We start from the raw sequence: 20,996 nt of genomic DNA, 5'->3' as shown, positions 1-20,996 counted from the left end.
TAGCAATCTCCACCCCTCTGCATCCCTGCAAGATTTATTCCAATATCTAATAAATGGCATAACTTTTCTCAGGATGATCGCATCAGTACCCGGGCAGTACCAGCGCATGTGGTTTGTTCTGCCGGTCGTACAGGGATCAAACCTGGACCCATTTGGTCGCTGTGGGAGGCTGATCTCTATATCTCGGGTTTCAGAACTCCCACGGACCCGGGAGTCGCACTGTCAGATGCACAATTTCTTTAGGGCGAGGGGGATATTTTTTATGAGCCGGCACCTCGGACGATGCGTCCATAATTCACGATTCCATGTTGGAGACGGTTCGACTGGACGGCCATAATAGATGTGAATCCTGTGGCCACTTGACATGCGTGCTTTAATTAAGCCCCTCAGGCACCTCTATGTCCCCTGCTGGTGTGGCTTCCTCACTCAGGCTTTGAAATGCCCTCTGCCTGCTACACTGTGCTCAGCCCATTACCATACTAAAAGGAACTTTATTCATGAGAAAAGGTGGGGGCCAGGAGCACTCCTCTCTGCAGACCTGTGACCAGGAGACAAAATGGAGTCACGCCAATCTCTGTTAGTATGCCCGTCCAAGATGGCGGCTGTTCCCTCATCACAGCCGTGTACTGTGGGTCCATCACTGGGAGTATGCCGTGCACTGTGGGTCCATCACTGGGAATATGCCGTGCACTGTGGGTCCATCACTGGGAGTATGCCGTGCACTGTGGGTCCATCACTGGGAGTATGCCGTGTACTGTGGGTCCATCACTGGGAGTATGCCGTGTACTGTGGGTCCATCACTGGGAGTATGCCGTGTACTGTGGGTCCATCACTGGGAGCATGCTTTGTACTGTGGCGTCCATCACTGGGAGTATGCCATGTACTGTGGCGTCCATCACTGGGAGTATGCCGTGTACTGTGGGTCCATCAATGGGAGTATGCCGTGTACTGTGGTTCCATCAATGGGAGTATGCCGTGTACTGTGGCGTCCATCATTGGGAGTATGCCGTGTACTGTGGTTCCATCAATGGAAGTATGCCGTGTACTGTGGGTCCATCACTGGGAGCATGCCGTGTACTGTGGGTCCATCACTGGGAGTATGCAGTGTACTGTGGCGTCCATCACTAGGAGTATGCTGTGTACTGTGGGTCCATCACTGGGAGTATGCCGTGTACTGTGGCGTTCATCACTGGCAGCATGCCGTGTACTGTGGCTTCAATCACTGGGAGTATGCCGTGTACTGTGGGTCCATCACTGGGAGTATGCCGTGTACTGTGGCGTTCATCACTGGCAGCATGCCGTCTACTGTGGCTTCCATCACTGGGAGTATGCCGTGTACTGTGGGTCCATCACTGGGAGTATGCCGTGTACTGTGGCGTCCATCACTGGGAGCATGCCGTGTACTGTTGGTCCATCACTGGGAGTATGCCATGTACTGTGGTGTCCATCACTGGGAGCATGCCGTGTACTGTTGGTCCATCACTGGGAGTATGCCGTGTACTGTGGTGTCAATCACTGGGTGCATGCCGTGTACTGTGGGCCCGTCACTGGGAGCATGCTGTGTACTGTGGGTCCATCAATGGGAGCATGCTGCGCACTATGTGGCCATCACTGGGAGCGTGCAGTGTACTGTGGTTCCGTCACTGGGAGTATGCCGTGTACTGTGGTGTCCATCTTTGGGAGCATGCCGCGTACTGTGGCATACATCACTGGGAGCATGCCGCATGGTCTGGGTCCATCAATGGGAGCATGCCGTGTACTGTGGGTCCATCACAGGGAGTATGACGTGTACTGTGGCGTCCATCACTGGGAGTATGCCGTGTACTGGGCGTCCATCACTGCGAGCATGCCGTGTACTGTGGGCCAATCACTGGGAGCATGCCGTGTACTGTGGGTCCATCACTGGGAGCATGCCGTGTACTGTGGGTACATCACTGGGAGCATGCCACGCATTGTGGGTCCTTCACTGGGAGCATGCCTCTCGCACTGTGGGTCCATCACTGGGACCATGCCGTGTACTGTGGCATCCATCACTGGGAGAATGCCTGTACTGTGGCGTCCATCACTGGGAGTATGCCGTGTACTGTGGCGTCCATCACTGGGAGCATGCTGTGTACTGTGGTGTCCATCACTGGGAGCATGCAGTGTACTGTGGGTCCATCACTGGGAGTATGCCGAGCACTGTGGGTCCATCACTGAGAGCATGCTGCACACTGTGGCATCTGTGGATGATAACGTGCCAGACTAATCATTTTGAATACTTGTTATCTAGCATGTGTTACAGAGCTGCTATTTTCCATGGTCACCTCAGTTATTTGCCATCATAAATGGACATAAGTTTTTGCAAAACGACTAACAAGTCCAAGAAAAAGATCAGAGCATGCTGAGAAAATAAGATGGTGCAAACGAGACGTTAGGCACAGTCATTTCTCTGCAGAAAAATGCCCTTATATACTGCCTGTCGTGTAGAAATGCGGGAATTCTCATGCTGTTACATAGGTTTAGTTAGACTGCATGAAAAGAAGTACATTTTCAATTGACTTTTTATTTGTGCTGTTATAATTCAGCTTTTATCTTACATAGTGTGTATCTTGTTTCCATGGAGCCTGGCCAAAAGATCCTGTCCCAGTGTGTACAGTAGTTCCATAAGAGGAGTTAGCTCCTGAGATCCTAGTCACCTACCCAGCCCATTCATTTCCATATAGCAGTTATCTTCTCCCTCCTTTCAGCTCCTGATTAGTGTTGAGCGATACCGTCCGATACTTGAAAGTATCGGTATTGGAAAGTATCGGCCGATACCGGCAAAGTATCGGATCTAATCCGATACCGATACCCGATACCAATACAAGTCAATGGGACTCATGTATCGGACGGTATTCCTGATGGTTCCCAGGGTCTGAAGGAGAGGAAACTCTCCTTCAGGCCCTGGGAACCATATTAATGTGTAAAATAAAGAATTAAAATAAAAAATATTGCTATACTCACCTCTCCGACGCAGCCTGGACCTCACCGAGGGAACCGGCAGCGTTGTTTGCTTAAAATTCGCGCTTTAACTTCCTTACGTGAAGTCCCGGCTTGTGATTGGTCGCGCGCCGCCCATGTGGCCGCGACGCGACCAATCACAGCAAGCCGTGACGTAATTTCAGGTCCTTCAGGATTTTAAAATTACGTTCCGGCTTTGTGATTGGTCGCGTCGCGGTCACATGGGCGACGCGACCAATCACAAGCCGTGACATCACGGGAGGCTGGACACGCGCGCATTTTAAAATGCGCGCGTGTCCTGCCTCCCGTGACGTCACGGCTTGTGATTGGTCGCGTCGCCCATGTGACCGCGACGCGACCAATCACAAGCCAGAACGTCATTTTAAAATCCTGAAGGACCTAAAATTACGTCACGGCTTGCTGTGATTGGTCGCGTCGCGGCCACATGGGCGGCACGCGACCAATCACAAGCCGGGACTTCACGTAAGGAAGTTAAAGCGCGAATTTTAAGCAAACAACGCTGCCGGTTCCCTCGGTGAGGTCCAGGCTGCGTCGGAGAGGTGAGTATAGCAATATTTTTTATTTTAATTCTTTATTTTACACATTAATGTTGTTTCGATACCGATACCCGATACCACAAAAGTATCGGATCTCGGTATCGGAATTCCGATACAGCAAATATCGGCCGATACCCGATACTTGCGGTATCGGAATGCTCAACACTACTCCTGATAGATCTCATCAGCTCTACATAGTAACATAGATTTTAAGGTTGAAGGAAGACTTTAAGTCCATCTAGTTCAACCTATGTCCTAATCTAAGATGCCCTAACATGTTGATCCAGAGGAAGGCAAAAAAAAACCCATGTGGCAAACAGTAAGCTCCACATTGGGGAAAAAAATTCCTTCCCGACTCCACATATGGCAATCAGACTAGTTCCCTGGATCAACGCCCTATCAAGGAATCTAGTATATGTAACCTGTAACATTATACTTTTCAAGAAAGGCATCCAGTTCCCTCTTAAATTTTAGTAATGAATCACTCATTACAACATCATACGGCAGAGAGTTCCATAGTCTCACTGCTCTTACAGTAAAGAATCCGCGTCTGTTATTATGCTTAAACCTTCTTTCCTCCAGACGTAGAGGATGCCCCTTTGTCCCTGTCTCAGGCCTACGAGTAAAAAGGTCATTAGAAAGGTCTTTGTACCGTCCCCTCATATATTTATACATTAAAATAGGATCACCCCTTAGTCTTCATTTTTCCAAAACGAGGTAAAATTATGTTCTCATGAGCATCTATGCCTCTTTTAATGATCCCATAACTTTATTTGCTTTTGCAGCAGCTGGCTAACACTGGCCACTAAGTGTGAGTTTGTCATCCACCCATACACCCAGGTCTTTTTCAGTGACAGTTTCATAATTATGCATCCAGAAATTATAGATCCAGAACTTGAGCTTCCTAATGCACAACATGCTCACATCTGGCACAACATTATGCACCCTCGACCGGCTGCTCAAGGATTGCACACATGTGGAAAGATGTACACTGGATGCCATTGTCAATAATGGAGCTCATTTCCTAATGGGAATTGCACCAGAAAGAAAAGTTAAGTAAAAAGAAATGTAGAGTATTAATAAAATGGAAACAGCAATTCAGTAATTCCTCCCTTGTGAACTCCCTGAATTCACACACTTACTTCTGTTCGCACTTACGCTCCGGTCACACGCTGATCGTTCACACTCGCTAAGGAAGAATATTTAGGGTATGTTTCCATGGTCAGGATTGGCTCAGTATTTGATGCAGGTGAATACTGCATCTGAGGTCACTGGCAGGTCACCTGCGTTTTTGATGCATTTTTACATGCGTTTTGATGCGTTTTTTCCGCATGAGTTTTTGATGCGTTGAACGCTGTGTACATCTGCAGCGTCCAAGCCGCAGCATCCAGATGTTACAGTATAGTGGATGGTATTTCATGAATCCCATCTCCACTATGCGTTCAAAGACGCAGGCGGCAGAGATGCGTAAACGCACTTACGCCGCGTCTTTCCAGACCGCAGCATGTCTATTTACGATGCGGAGACGCTCAGTCCCCGCAGCGTAAATTTCCCACTATCATTACATGCGGTAAAACCGCATCTAATTATTATTCACATGCGTAATAACTGCGGGAATGCAGCTTACCACGCATGTGCACTAATTTACATATGTTGAATTTTGTGTCACATCCAGAAGTACGTGACAGGCCGGGGTCACACTTGTGAGTGTGATGTGAGAAACTTGCGCTAGTCTCTCACATCAACACCCGGCACTGCCGCTGGCACTCGGACCGGCCTTAAAGCAGCACTCAGAAGTTCCTGAAAGCAGAGAAAGGAATATGTAATGTCCTTTCCTTTTTTCTTTTTTTTAAATTAAATAAACAATTTTTATTTTTTTTTAAACGGCATGGGCTCCCTTGCAATTTTCCAAACCAGCAGAGGGAAAGCCAGTGACTGGGGGCGACGTTTATAGCCTGTGAAGGGGGTAATACCCATGGAGCTTCCCAGGCTATTAATATCAGCCCACAGCTGTATATTTAGTCTTTACTGGCTATTAAAATAGGGGGACCCCAAAAAATGACGTGGGTTTCCCCCATAATTAATGCAAACAGCTGCAGGCTGATATTAATAGCCTAGGATGGGACCATGGATATTGGCCCCCTGGCTACAAACACCAGCTCACAGCCGCCCCAGAAATGGCGCATCTCTAAAATGCGCCAATTCTGGCACTCAGCCTCGCTCTTCCCACTTGCCCTGTAGCGGTGGCAAGTGGGGTAATAGTTGTGGGGTTGATGTCACCTTTGTATTGTAAGGTGACATCACACCCGGCTTAGTAATGGAGAAGCGTTAATAAGACACCGATCCATTAGTAATCCTATAGTTATTATAGGTTAAATAAAGACACAGCCAGAATAAAGTATTTTAATGAAATATAACACCACACAGTTTTCCCATCTTTATTGTACTCCTAATTCCTGCAACGCCATTGATCTCCTGTAATAAACATAAAATAAACCAACATAAATACTCCCTGTTCCGACGTAGTCCTTAATAACGAGTGTCCCACGATGAGTCCAGCTCTGCTACATCTGGATGCCTGACATCCAGATACAGCAGAGTATGTAGATGACCATCGGAGATTTCCGGCGGTCACCTGCACTGCAGTTCTCACGATTAGCAGACTGTGAGAACCATCCTAGAGACCGAAGATAACCCCAGAGGTCACGTGCACGGCAGTTCTCGCGGTCAGCTCAGTCATCACAAGAACTGCAGTGGATTGCGAACTTCCGGCAGTGTCAAGGTAAGACATTATTTAAATTAATACACATGCGCTGTAAGCTGCTTTTTTTCCTTTAGCACAAACCCAACCAACAGCTCAATGCACTTCCATAGGACTGAAACCCCCAACCAATCGCCACTTATAAACCCTTAATTCTGAACCCCCACCCTTAATTAACTTCTTGTTAGTATAGCTACACTTCAGGATTTAAGTGTAATGTAGTTAATCCTTAAACCCACAGTAAAATAAGAGACTGAAAACCTGTAGAGAGAAAAATAGGTTAAGAAAGCCTAATAAAATGAAACAGGTAGAAAAGCACACATCAACTCACAATTCAGCACCTCATACCAATTCACACAGGTATTTGCTGCAGGAATCCCAAATACCTCTTCACCGAATCACAAGTCACCCACTTCCGTTCGCACTTACGCTCGTAAGGTTTTTTTTCCCCTTAGCACCAACCCAACCAACAGCTCATTGCACTTGCAAAATCACAGTCCTTTTGCCCCACCATCATTTTCTTTAGCAGTTTGCATAATCACAGCTCTCAATTTCTGGAGCTGTGTGATTGTTCAAAGGTCTTGTTACCTCTATATGTAACTATAGTGTGCACTAAATGTACATAATGTACCATATATACTCGAGTATAAGCCGAGAATTTCAGCCCATTTTTTTAGGCTGAAATTGCCCCTCTCGGCTTATACTCGAGTCATACCCAGGGGTCGGCAGGGAAGGGGGAGCGGCAGCTGTCTAATAATACTCACCTGCTCCTGGCGCGATCTTTGCAGGTCCCTGGTTCTCTGGGCGCCGGCAGCTTCTTCCTGTAGTGAGCAATCACATGGTACCGCTCATTACAGTAATGAATATGGTCTCCACTCCCATAGGAGTGGAGCCGCATATTCATTACTGTAATGAGCGGTAACGTGTGACCGCACACTGTAGGAAGAAGCTGCCGGTGCCAGGGAACAGACGTGCAGGGACCGCGCCAGGAGCAGGTGAGTATAACGCAGTGCGCAATATTCACCTGCTCCCCGTTTCACCGTCGGCGCCGCTGTGTCTTCTGTGTCCTCTGCACTGATGCTCAGGTCAGAGGGTGCGATGACGCAATTAGTGAGCGCTGCCATCTGCCTGAACATCAGTGCGGAGGACAGGGAAGACACAACGGCGGCCGTCGGTGGAACGGGAAAGGTGAGTATAGCAAGTGCCGGAGAGGTGAGTATGTCATTTTTTATTTTTTTAATCGCAGCAACAGTATATGGGGCAAATATCTGTATGGAGCATCTTATGGGGCTATGTGCAGCGTTATATGGGGCAATTATCTGTATGGAGCACCTTATGGGGCCATGTGCCGCATTATATGGGGCAACTGTCTGTATGGAGCATCTTATGGGGCCATGTGCAGCATTATATAGGGCAAAGGTCTGTATGGAGCATTTTATGGGGCCATGTGCAGCATTACACGTTTTTGTGGGGTTGGAAAGAGTTTCTTTACCGCAACGAGGTGGTGATTTGAATAGGCTCCTCTTAAGGAGAGAGGCGACATGGATTTTACGTATCAACGCATTGGGCCCAATAGGCCTTAATGAGAAAGCTGATATGTCGGTCTTTCTGTAAATTTTCTTGCCAAGAATATTTAATATTTGTTTGCTTCCTGTTTCAATGTGTTTTTCTATTTTACTTCTCCTTTTTTTCACATCTTGGTTAAGGGGAGTTTTCTTGCATGATGTTATTTCGGGGGAGGGGTTGTATTTGTATATATTGTTACCTCATTTCCCGTTCTGGCATCGGGATCTGTGGAAGCGCTGTGTGCGCGAATCGACTGTCATCCTGTGGTCGGCATGTTCTCCCTGTCCATATCGCACATGTCCTAATAAAGACTAATCTGTTTTATCGGCTTTGGTGAGTGCAAACCATTTTTTTTTTCTCTTCTATTTTTCTGGATTATATGGGGCAAATATCTGTATGGGGCCATGTGCAGCATTATATGGCGCAAATATCTGTATGGGGCCATGTGCAGCATTATATGGGTCAATATCTGTATGGAGCCTCTTATGGGGCCATGTGCAGCATTATATGGGGCAAATATCTGTATGGAGCATCTTATGGGGGCTATGTGCAGCATTATATGGGGCAAATATCTGTATGGGGCCATGTGCAGCATTATATGGGCCAAATATCTGTATGGGGCCATGTGCAGCATTATATGGGGCAAATATCTCTATGGAGCAGTGTTTCCCAACTCCGGTCCTCAAAAGCCACCAACAGGTCATGTTTTCAGGATGGCCCAGGTGATAATTGCATCACCTGGACAGGCAAGCATTCAATCACCTGCACAATACTAAGGAAATCCTGAAAACATGACCTGTTGGTGGCTCTTGAGGACCGGAGTTGGGGAACACTGCTATGGAGCTTCTTATGGGGCCATAATCCGCATTTGTGCAGCATTGTATGGGGCAAATGTCTGTATTGAGCATCTTATGGGGCCATAGTCAACATTTGTGCAGCATTATATGGGGCATATTTTAATATGGAGCATCTTATGGGGCCCATCATACACTGTATGGAGCATTATATGGGGCGTATTTTGTATGGAGCATCTTATGGGGCCATCATGAACAGTATGGAGCATTATATGGGGCTCCTGATTCAATATGGATATGCAAAAACACCTAAACTACTGATGTCTCAATTCATTTTACTTTTATTGGTATCTATTTTTATTTTTGAAATTTACCAGTAACTGCTGCATTTTCCACCCTAGGCTTATACTTGAGTCATTAAGTTTTCCCAGTTTTTTTGTGGCAAAATTAGGGGGGTCGGCTTATACTCGGGTCGGCTTATACTCGAGTATATACGGTAAGTGTAAAGTGTCCATGACAGTTGTGTTGCACATACTTCCGTACTTTCGAGAAAGGAAAAGAAGGACAAATTAGGCATAGTGCGCTGCTACAAAATTTTAGGCCACACTCTTACCCACCTATTTACCATGTTATCCTTCCTTGGCCACAGAAAGAAAATTTTAGGAAGTGAAGGCATGCATGGTGGCTCAGTGGTTAGCACTGCAGCCTTACAGCTGTGGGTGCTGGATTCAAATCCCTCCAAGAACAGTATCTGCAAAGAGTTTGTATGTCCTCCCCATGTTTGTGTGAGTTTCCTCCTAAGGACATACTGATAAGGAATTTAGATTTTGAGCCTCACAGGGGACAATTCTGATAATGTTTATAAAGTGTTGTGGAATTAATGGTGCTATATAAGAGCGTAAAATAAATTACGAAATAAAAAAAACTTCAAAAACAGGAATTGCATTATTTTAAGTATTTCAATTTTTTCCCACTCTTTCAGTACATTGTATGGAAAAACGAATAGTGTCATTTAAAGTTACAATTCGACCCACAAAAAAAAACAAGCTCTCATACGGCTAGGAGAACAGAAAAATTAAAAAAAGTTTTGGCTCTTGGAAGAAGCCGATAAAGACCATAAAAACAAAAATTGTCTGCAGAGGTGAAAGGTTAAAGGGGTTGGTCAGGTTTCGAACAAAAATCTGCAGTCACAATGACAAATTGTGACAGTAGGGCGGACATATTGCTGGTGGAAGCCAGTGCAGCTACACATGGGCCTAGAGGTGGAGGGAGCCCACCGACAACTGCGACTATTTTAGCTGGATGTGCTTCCTTGTACGGACAATTCAGCTTAAATGTATTGTGGCTCAGGGGACCCGCTGACTCCGTGCACTGCAATATACACCACCGGCCAATCAGAGACTACAGCTGATGTCGGTGTGCCAATGACTGGCGGTGCATGGCAATGACATCATGTGCCATGACTGGGACGCAGGAGTCAGTTGCCAGCTAAGGCGAGAGGACATCGAGCGTTATGGGTGGGGCACAATAAACCAGGAAGGGGACCAGGATGAGGCACATTATACCAGTAAGGGGAGTAGGATGTGGCATCTTACATGTATACCATGAAAGGGCTCAGAGTGAGGCACCTTAGACAGGAAGGAGACAAGGATGGGGGACATTATACCAAGAAGAAGACCAGGTTAAGAGACATTATACAAAGAAGGAGCCCAGGATGCAGGACATTATTACTGGAAGAGGCCCAGGATGGGGGACATCATTATATGGGAGGAGAACACATGTATTTATAGGATCTAGGTTTTGTTGCATATTTTCCCCCACTCATTAGTATGGGTGAAACATGCTGCAAGAATTGACATTATTCAGATTTTAATCTGACATTGTGCAAGGAAAAAATAAGCAACGTATGCTGGAGAATTAAAAAATCTCATTCACTTTGATTGTACTGTAAAATGCTGCATGTTTTCCATAAGAAATCCGTGCAGTTAAAACACAATGTGTGCACATAGCCTTCAAATAAATTGTAAGGAAGAGTCACAGAGAACAGAGACTGATTAATTTAATTTATATTTATTCGGCAGTAGAAATTATAGTTAAAGGGTTACAGTGCTGGCTTATACATTTTGAATGGTACATGGTATTTCAGTCTCTCGATGTATAAAACTGATAGAGACATACCCCAAGCGACTTGCAGCTGTAATCGCAGCAAAAGGTGGCGCAACAAAGTATTAAGTTAAAGGGGCCGAATAATATTGCACGCCCCACTTTTCAGTTTTTGAATTTCCACAAAAATTTTAAATAACCAATACATTTCTCCCATGTTTCCCCTATACTCTGGAACTCTCTACCCCAACACATCAGACTTTCGCCTACCACGGAAACCTTTAAAAGGAACTGAAGACTCACCTCTTCCGACAAGCCTACAACCTGCAGTGATCCCCAGTCTACTGAACCGCCGCATGACCAGCTCTACCCTCTCCTAGTATATCCTCACCCATCCCCTGCAGACTGTGAGCCCTCGCGGGCAGGGTCCTCTCTCTCTCCTCATGTACCTGTGTGCCTTGTTTTACTCATGTTTATTGTACTTGTCTATATTTGCCCCATTCACATGTAAAGCGCCATGGAATAAATGGCCCTCTAAAAATGTATAATAATAATAATTTAGTTCAACTGCACAATTGTGTTCCACTTGTTGATTCTTCAACAAAAATTTACATTTGGTTTCTTTATGATTGAAGCATGATATGTGGGAAAAGGTTGAAAAGTTCCAGGGGGCCGAATACTTTCGCAAGGCGCTGTGTGTGTACAGTATTTGTGACATTGCTATTTTCAGGGCTGCGATGATCAGTGTGACAAGATGTCTCCTTGTTATGTATAGCACTGTCCCTTAATATACAATGTACTCACTAATTATATATACCATCTCTTAGCTGCTTTCACATTTGCGGTTGTGTCCGCAGCGTTTGTACCGCATATATCCGCATGCGTTGTGTATTCCTATATTTAACATTAGAGACGTGCGTTTTTGTTGGTTCGCGTTTTGCCGCGTTTGACGCATGCGTCATCTCGTTGTTTGCGGCTTGGCGCGGAAATGCAACATGTAGTAATTTTTAGAGGCATCAATTTGCCACCTGGAAACGCATGCGGTCGATTGCGCAAGGATTGCGACAAAAAACGCATTGCTGTCTATATGAACGCATGCGTTCACAAGCACATGCTTTTGGTTGCGTTCGTGAACGCATGCGTTTCAATAGAGAAAAACATGTCTAGACACTGATAAGCCACCCCCACCATCAAGGTGATAAAGGGAGGGTGTGGACAGTTGCAGGTCACTTCTCAGCAGACAGCCAAGCAGAGCAAACGGACCACAGCGGACAGCCAAGCAGAGCATACAGACCACAGCAACTTGGAGCAAACAAGCCTCTGAACAATGTGAGTATAGCCTAGCCAATGCCTTTATTTTCTATTTTCTTTCTCTACATGTCCTAATTTCTGCCATTTCTTTCTTTCTACTTGCATCATCTTTCTGATGAGGAGTTTCGTCCAGGACAGTCTGAAGTGGAGCATGTCAGTGAGGTGAGTACTTGCCTCGTAGGATTGGTAAGTATTCACTGTCACATCGACACGTGACAATTTGATTTTTTTCTTTTTTTTAGAGCTCTTCTACTGCAGCAGAGACAGGGCAGGAGCAGCGGAGTCAAGGTCCGGTGGAAAGACGGCAGCGGGTACGTATACAAGGCTGACTGTTTACTGTATCCTCAGTGGAATATTCTTCAATCTTCCTTTTTTTCCATTCGTATTTCTTTACTTTTTTCTTCTGGAATCCTTTTGTATGTTGACTTTCCTATTCATGCCATTTCTCAGCATCTTTTTTCTTTCTTTTCCTTATGTTAATTGAGCAAACTTTAATGACTTTATTTAATTTTTAGGTTTCACAACGGGAGGATGATCTAATTGAGAATGACCTCCTCATCTCCCTGGTCCAGGAGCGAGTCCCATTGTGGGACAACCGGGATCCACTGCACTCAAACAACGTCACGATCCGGCGCTTATGGAATGAGGTGGCCCAAGCGATGTGGGATGGCTGGAACAACGCCCCGACACGGGTCCGAAATGCATTTGGTAAGTATTGCACTGCAGTGTGAAGCAGCAGAGACCTTGGCCGTGCTCACTCGACTGTGTGTGATGAACGAAACTCTCAGGAGTTTCTCTCATCACACACAGTTGTGTGAGCACAGCCAAAAGTCCTTTTTCTGACCACAATTTTTTTTTTTTAACAGTGGCCAAAGTCAAAACACGTTGGCGTTCGATGAAGGACCGCTTCAACAAGGATCTGCGTCAAGAGAGCCGTGTTCCCGGTGGTTCAGGAGCAAGGATCAGAAGATACAAATACCATCGAGTTCTGCCATTTTTAAGACCGGTCCTTGCCCAGAGAACGTAAGTATTTATCACGTGCATTAGGTTGTATTGTATTGCCATAATCTGTATTTTTATATTCCACAGGATTTTGCGTCTGGTAAATTTTTGATATTTTCTTTTTCCTTTTTTCACAGCACATACAGCACTACTGTTGGCCCAGGTTCTGGAGAGGTCCTTTATCCGACAGCCACGGACCCATCCCAGCCATCCAGCAGCGCAGCAGCAAGTGGGCCTTCCACACTAACTGGAGACCAGGGAGCTAGTCCATCAGGTCTTCCCCTTTTGCAGTCCTCTTCCACTGCCCCTTTTTTTTGGGCTCCTCCCGGCAGCAGCAGAGGGCTTCGGACAGGTCACTCATGCCCGAGTTTTTGAACTTGAGCTCGGTTTTACACGAAGCAATCAAGGCTATGCAGCAGAGTCGGTATTTCCAGCAGACAGTGGCGGCATATCCACCTGTGCCTTCACTGTCACGATTGACCTCAATGCCGACCTCTGCTGCATCCCACTGCACGGCCACCTCAATTCCTTCCACAGCCGGACACCACTACAGCACCACCACCATGCCGAGTGCAGTTGGACATCCCACCGCCACCACCATGACATCCGCTGCTCCTGCTTGGACCTCCTCCACTGACACCACGATGCAGCAGGACCCTGGCATGGCCTTCCGTACCGCCACCACCACGATGCAGCAGGACCCTGGCATGGCCTTCCGTACCGCCACCACCACGATGCAGCAGGACCCTGGCATGGCCTTCCGTACCGCCACCATCACGATGCAGCAGGACCCTGGCATGGCCTTCCGTACCGCCACCACCACGATGCAGCAGGACCCTGGCATGGCCTTCCGTACCGCCACCACCACGATGCAGCAGGACCCTGGCATGGCCGTCCGCTCTACAAGCGCTATGGACTCTGGCATGGCTGCACGATCTACGAGCACTATGGACTCTGGCATGGCTGCACGATCTATGAGCACTATGGACTCTGACACAGTGCAGCCGGACCCTGACAGGTCACCCACCACCACGCCACACCATATGAGCCCACCAAGATCTCCCACAACCAGGCAAACAAAAAAAAAAACACAAAAACAAAACAAAACAGAGGACTCTTAGCATTCCTCCCCCTTCACCTCCCAATGTGTCTGTAATGTCAGGTTTGTCTCACCCTTCCAGTGCGTCTCAAGCCTCTCATGTGTCAAGCCCCATCCCCGAACTTCCAGACCCTTCTAGTTTCATTGCCCCTTCTCCTGCCACCTCTGCGTCATCCACGGTTAGCCAGGCCTCAGTGCTTCACACCCCCCATTTACATCACTGTACCCCAAGCCGGCGCAGTAAATAAATCTTTGGGTTGTTAAAAAATTAAAAAATTTTGATTTGCCACAATTATGTTTCTTGTGTCTTCCGCCGCCGGCAACACACACCGTGCGCCAACTAAGAAACTTCGCCACACACTTACATTTTGGGCCACATCATATCTCCAGTAGTTAAAAAAAAAAAAGACTGCAGCTTTGTGTGTCTTTAGTATACAGATATGAGGTGGGCCAAAAAATATTACATGTATCTCCATAATCTCTTTTTGTCTGTGACTAGTGTAGCAGTCTGAAGAGAAAATGGTGGAAATACAGTGCAGACCTCTACTGAACAGTTCAGGTGTCAAAAAAACTAATTAGTTATGACACCTGACCTGGTGAGTAGAGAACTGCCTTGTATAACCACCATTTTCTCTTCTTTATACATAATCTATTACACACAAATTGAGGGGACAATGGTGGTCACACACTGCAGATCTATGCTCACCTGCACAGGTGTTAGAAATAGTGAATTCATGAGGCTGTAATATGTGCATCATGAATTCCTTATTTCTGACACCTGACTTGATGAGTATAGATCTCTTTAGTGTGACAGTCATTGTCTCTTCAGTGGACACAGCAGAACAGAATCAGGACGCAATGACGTCAACAAGCTTACCAATAAAGCAATATGGCTGCCATAACACTATCAGTATGTGGCCAGTGTTTTAATATCAGTATTTGTAAGCCAAAACAAGGAGTGGAACAATCAGAAGTAAATTATGATATTAACATAATAACTAGCACCTCTGCCTTTATCACCCACTCCTGGTTTTGGATTACAAAAACTGATATTAAATAAAGATCAAATACTGCCAGTTTTAGGACAGCCTTGGCATACCTCCCAACTTTAGGGGAAGGGAAAGAGGGGCAAATTTTAGGCCACACCCATTTCACAACTAGCCACGCCCCAACCACACCCATTTAGCACTTCTGATCACAATGTTTCGTTAACAATAATTATGAACAAAAAAATATGGCCACACACGACGCTCCATACTGTACAATGGCCATTGGCCACATTATGCTCCATACTGTATAATGGCCCCACATGATGCTGCGTACAGTATACTTGCCCCACGTGATGGTCCATACAGTATAATGGCGCCACATGATGCTTTGTACAGTATAATGGCCCCACACGATGCTGGGTATAGTATAATGGCCACACAATGCTGGGTACAGTATAATGGCCCCACACAATGCTGGGTGCAGTATAATGGCCACACATGGTTACCCCACCCCCATCATTGCCTTCTCCATCAGTACACACAAACACCTTTCACCGCGCTCCCTCGCAGCAGCCGGCAGCTTCCACTCCCACGGCGCTGAATGGTGTCATCCAGCTGCGCCGCTGACTGCTGTAACCAGCATTACAGCTCAGTCCCCATAGAATGTAATACAGCACAGCCCCATAGAATATAATGCTGCACAGCCCCCATAGAATGTAACGCAGGCAGGTGGCAGCCCCCATAGAATGTAACGCAGGCAGGTGGCAGCCCCCATAGAATGTAAGGGGTGCTGCACCAGGTTGGTGGAGAATCCGATGGATGGGTACCAGGGGGAGAGTGGGAGCGGGGTGCGCGCACCATGGGGAGACAAAGTTTAGTTTGTCAGTAGTGTTGAGCATTCCGATGCTGCAAGTATCGGGTATCGGCCGATACTTGCTGTATCGGAATTCCGATACCGGGATTCCGATACTCTTGTGGTATCGGGTATCGGGTATCGGAACAACATTAATGTTAAAATGTGTAAAATAGAGAATTAAAATAAAAAATATCGCTATACTCACCTGTCCGACGCAGCCGGGACCTCAGCGCAGGAACCGGCAGCGTTGTTTGTTTAAAATTCCCGCTTTTACATGGTTACGCGAAGTCCCGGCTTGTGATTGGTCAGGGCGGCCATGTTGCCGGGCCGCGGACCAATCACAGCAAGCCGTGACGAAAATACGTCACGGCTTGCTGTGATTGGTCCGCGTCCCGGCAACATGGCCGCCATTAACCAATCACAAGCCGTGACGTCACGGGAGGCTGGAAACGCGCTCATTTTAAAAAGGGCGCGTGTCCAGCCTCCCGTGACGTCACGGCTTGTGATTGGTTGCGTCGCGGTCAACCAATCACAAGCCGGGAGGCTGGACACGCGCCCATTTCAAAATGAGCGCGTCCAGCCTCCCGGCTTGTGATTGGTTGATCGCGGCGCAACCAATCACAAGCCGTGACGTCACGGGAGGCTGGACACGCGCCCATTTCAAAATGAGCGCGTCCAGCCTCCCGGCTTGTGATTGGTTGATCGCGGCGCAACCAATCACAAGCCGTGACGTCACGGGAGGCTGGACACGCGCCCATTTTAAAATGAGCGCGTGTCCAGCCTCCCGTGACGTCCCGGCTTGTGATTGGTCAGGGCGGCCATATTGCCGGGACGCGGACCAATCACAGCAAGCCGTGACGTAATTTCGTCACGGCTTGCTGTGATTGGTCCGCGTCCCGGCAACATGGCCGACCTGACCAATCACAAGCTGGGAATTCACGTAACCAAGTAATAGCGCGATTTTTAAACAAACAACGCTGCCGGTTCCCTCGCTGAAGTCCCGGCTGCGTCGGACAGGTGAGTATAGCGATATTTTTTATTTTAATTCTTTCTTTTACACATTTATATGGTTCCCAGGGCCTGAAGGAGAGTTTCCTCTCCTTCAGACCCTGGGAACCATCAGGGATACCGTCCGATACATGAGTCCCATTGACTTGTATTGGTATCGGGTATCGGTATCGGATTGGATTCCGATACTGTGACGGTATCGGCCGATACTTTCCGATACCGATACTTTCAAGTATCGGACGGTATCGCTCAACACTATTTGTCAGTCCTCCTATGCTGTCAGAGTCTCTGCTGTAACCGCAGCAGGGCAGCGCTGCATGGAGAGGGGGAGAGACACATACATTCACTTACAGTCTGGAGATCCGCTCGCTGCTCCCGCGGTCACACAGACACGGAGTGTCTCACAACTCTGCCCCCGTGCCAGAAACCAGTCCGGGTGCTGCCGCTCTGTCCTCAGAGTCCGCCCACGTCTATAATTGAGGAGGAAGCCGGAGGCGGGCGGTGAGGCAACTCAAGGGGGCGTGGCTACAACGCAGTCCCAGGGAACGGAACGAACAGCGGGTACTAATCGGGCTCTCTCTACGTCCCGGAAGTGCGCGGGGCTTCACCGGCGGCCGCAAATTCGGGATTTTAAATGCCCGAAGCGGGACAGCGGGACCCCGGTGCCAAAGCGGGACTGTCACGCTGAAATCGGGACGGTTGGGAGGTATGCCTTGGTTTGTAGAGGAAAAACATAGGAGACACGGTCAACACAACCAAAACTAAAGTTTATTAATGAGAAATATTATTTTCATATCAGAAAATTACTGGTACAGATCTAATTACAACAGGACATTTACACAACATTGCCCTGCCATGACACACGTCCAATATCTGAATCAAAAAAGGCAGCAAATTGGTCTCGCATGTGACCAACTGCTGCAGTTGACCGCAGCAGGTGATGCTGGAAATCGGGCAGTAGGTGTGCAACTGGTTCATCCAGTTCAATGTTGGGTTGCTCCTTAACCATTATATAATTATGCAGAACTACACAGGCTTTGACCACCTCGTCGACTATTTCCACTTTTAGATTTATGGCTGATGCAAGAATGCGCCATTTAGCGACCAGAATTCCAAAGGTACACTCTACTGTTCTTCAGGCCCTGGTCAGTCTGTAGTTAAAGATCCTTCTAGTGTGGTTCAAGTCCCAACTGGAATAGGAATAGGGCTTCAGTAGGTTTTCACACATCTGAAAGGCCTCATCCCCAAACATAACAAATGGCATCGGTGGACCTTGAGTGTTGGGGAGAGGTTGTGGTGGGGGAAAATTGAAATTTTTGCCATACACACGGTGGCCCATATCCGAGTTCTTGAAAGTCTGGGAATCGTTGCCACAGCCAAAAGCTCCAATGTCCACGGCGATGAAGCGACAGTCCGCATCGGCTATTGCCATGAGCACAACAGAAAAATATTTTTTATAGTTGAAATACTCCGATCCTGTTCTGGCTGGTTTGATAATGCGAATGTGCTTTCCATCCACCGCTCCTAAACAGTTTGGGAAATCACACACACTCCAGAATTTTTCCGCAATTTCAATCCACATGTCCGTGGTGGGTAGGGGTATAAACTCATCCCGGAGTACATTCCACAAAGCCCGGCAGGTGTCCGCAACTATTCCGGACAGGGTGGATATTCCAAGCCGGTATTGGAAGTGGAGGTATGATAAACTCTCCGGTTGCCAGAAATCTGTAAGAAAAACAAACCCTAAAAACATTACAATCTATTATATTTATAGTGTGGTTACGCTAAAGAAAGAAAGGAAAATACCCAAAACATACATGTCATAAAACACAAAATTTGAACTGTCATTGGTTTAGATTTGGAACGTACCTTAATGTAACCAGCAGACATTCCTCCGGTGGAATCGCTCTACGGAGCTGGGTGTCCTGTCGCCGTACGGCTCCTTGGACACGAGCAAGCAAATCCCGGAATGAGTCTTGCGACATCCTTGTGTATTCCTGGAATTTCTCCGGGTTGGCATTAAGCTCGCCATACAGCGTGTGATAGGCTCCACTGCTCTCGCGTAGTTCGATAATGGGGTGTCTCCTTCTCCATCTTTCGCGATTTCTATCTTGCTCCCAAGCAAAAGCACAGGCAAGAAACAGCTTGATGCTTAAATCCAGGTTGAAATAAAAGCTCTCCATGCGAAGATCCATCATGACACAGGATACAATAGCAAACTGTTAGGATTTCAGTAGCCCTAGGGTCTATATATAGAGATCCCATAATACACGTCCTCTGTAGTCCCATTGGCGGTCTCTGGTTATCTTGATTTTTCTCTTGTGAAATTTCTCATCATGCACACCAAAAACGCAAACACAGGAAAAAACGCATATAAACGCGGCGTTTTTTAACCGCATGCGATACCGCATGCATCTAAAAAACACCGCGTTTGTACGCGTTTATATGCGTTTTTTCCACCACTTGCGGATGCGTTTTAAACGCTGCGGATTTAAACGCTAATGTGAAACTAGCCTTAGTATAATGTTTATTCACTTATTATGCATAACACAGTCCCTTAGTATATTTTGTACTTACTTATTATGCATAGCAGAGTTCCTTAGTATATAGTGTACTCACTTATTATGTATAGCAGAGTCCCTTACTATATAGTGTTCTCACTTATGTATAGCACAGCCCCTTAGTATATAGTGTACTTTTTTGTTATATATAGCGCAGTCCCTTAACATATAGTGTACTCATTATGTATTGCACAGTACCTTAGTATATAGTTTACTTTCTTGTTATATACAGCTCTGTCCTTAATCACATAGTTTTCTCTGTGTATAACACTGTTCCTTATTATGTAACATTATGTAGTTATGTAGGGGGGTCCCTTATTATATAGCCTCCTCTCTTCTTACGTAGAGCACCATTACTTGCATAGCATATTGTCTTTGATTGTGTTAATCACTCTTTATTACATAGAGTCCTTTATGACTGTTAATGGAGAAGCATCTCACCAGAAAACCGGTCCATCAATCTCCATTAGAAAAGAAGCTTTCCCATATTCCATCAAGAGTCATTTCATTTTATATCTAACAAAAGATAACACTATGGAATAAAGAACAGGGAGCTATAGGTAACAAAATTAACAAGCAGATCCAATATGTAAGGGACGGTGCTGCACTTAACAAGAAAGGGCACTATGCAATAAGGGATGGCAATATTCATAATGAGAGGACACTATGTAATATTTAATATGTACATATTACCTGGGTGTAGCAGGTGTGGTATGTAGCATGCAGCAGAGCTCAGAAAGCCAATCTTGCCCATACCACAGCGTTCTGTATAGCTTGTATATTGACAGTAAGCTGCTAATCAGTTCTGGGGGCGTTGTTGGATCAGGTCTGGTACAAACACCAGTCTGGACAGTGATAATCTCATGCTGATAAAACATTTATTGTATTGAAACAACAGCAGACAGTCTAATAAGTGACACATTGCTGTCTTGGCTCCTATCTCATGCAGTCCTCAGACTACATAGCAAAAACCTGCGGACAGATTACTTTTAAGGGCGAACAGTGTAGCAGTAAGGGTATGTGTCCACGTTCAGGTTTGCTTCAGGCTTTGGTCAGGATTTTATGCAGGTAAAATCCTGACCAAAAATGCACCTGAGGTCACTGGCAGGTCACCTGCGGGGTTCCTGCGTGTTTTGCTCATTGTAGCAACATGCTGCGTTCTCAAAAAACGCAACGCATGTGCGTTTTTGCGGGAAAAATGCATGCGTTTTTTAATGCACAGTGGAGACGGGATTTCATTAAATCCCCTCCACTATGCTGTAACATCTGGACTCTGCGTTTTTGACGCTGTGGCTCAGCGCTGCGTCAAAAACGCAGCGTTTCCTGAACGTGGACACAAACCCTAATGGTTCATAAGGGAGGTCAGTGTGCAATTAAGGCTATGTGTGGATTTGTTTCGGATCCGCA

At 46.6% G+C, this 20,996-nt stretch overlaps 1 protein-coding gene across 1 annotated transcript; it reads left to right on the top strand.

The window, feature by feature from the left end:
• Positions 1–11,982: 11,982 nt before the first annotated feature.
• On the top strand, positions 11,983–14,456 carry LOC143793821 (uncharacterized). Its single transcript, XM_077280795.1, has 3 exons — positions 11,983–12,782; positions 12,941–13,097; positions 13,214–14,456. Exons 1-3 carry the CDS (start codon positions 12,734–12,736, stop codon positions 13,449–13,451), a joined length of 444 nt encoding a protein of 147 aa, XP_077136910.1. The 5' UTR covers positions 11,983–12,733; the 3' UTR covers positions 13,452–14,456.
• Positions 14,457–20,996: the final 6,540 nt, after the last annotated feature.

Source organism: Ranitomeya variabilis, chromosome 1 (assembly GCF_051348905.1).
Source record: "Ranitomeya variabilis isolate aRanVar5 chromosome 1, aRanVar5.hap1, whole genome shotgun sequence".
Taxonomy (NCBI): Eukaryota; Metazoa; Chordata; class Amphibia; order Anura; family Dendrobatidae; genus Ranitomeya; species Ranitomeya variabilis.
Note: the sequence above shows the minus strand (reverse complement) of the source record. Positions and strands in the feature narration are given on the sequence as shown.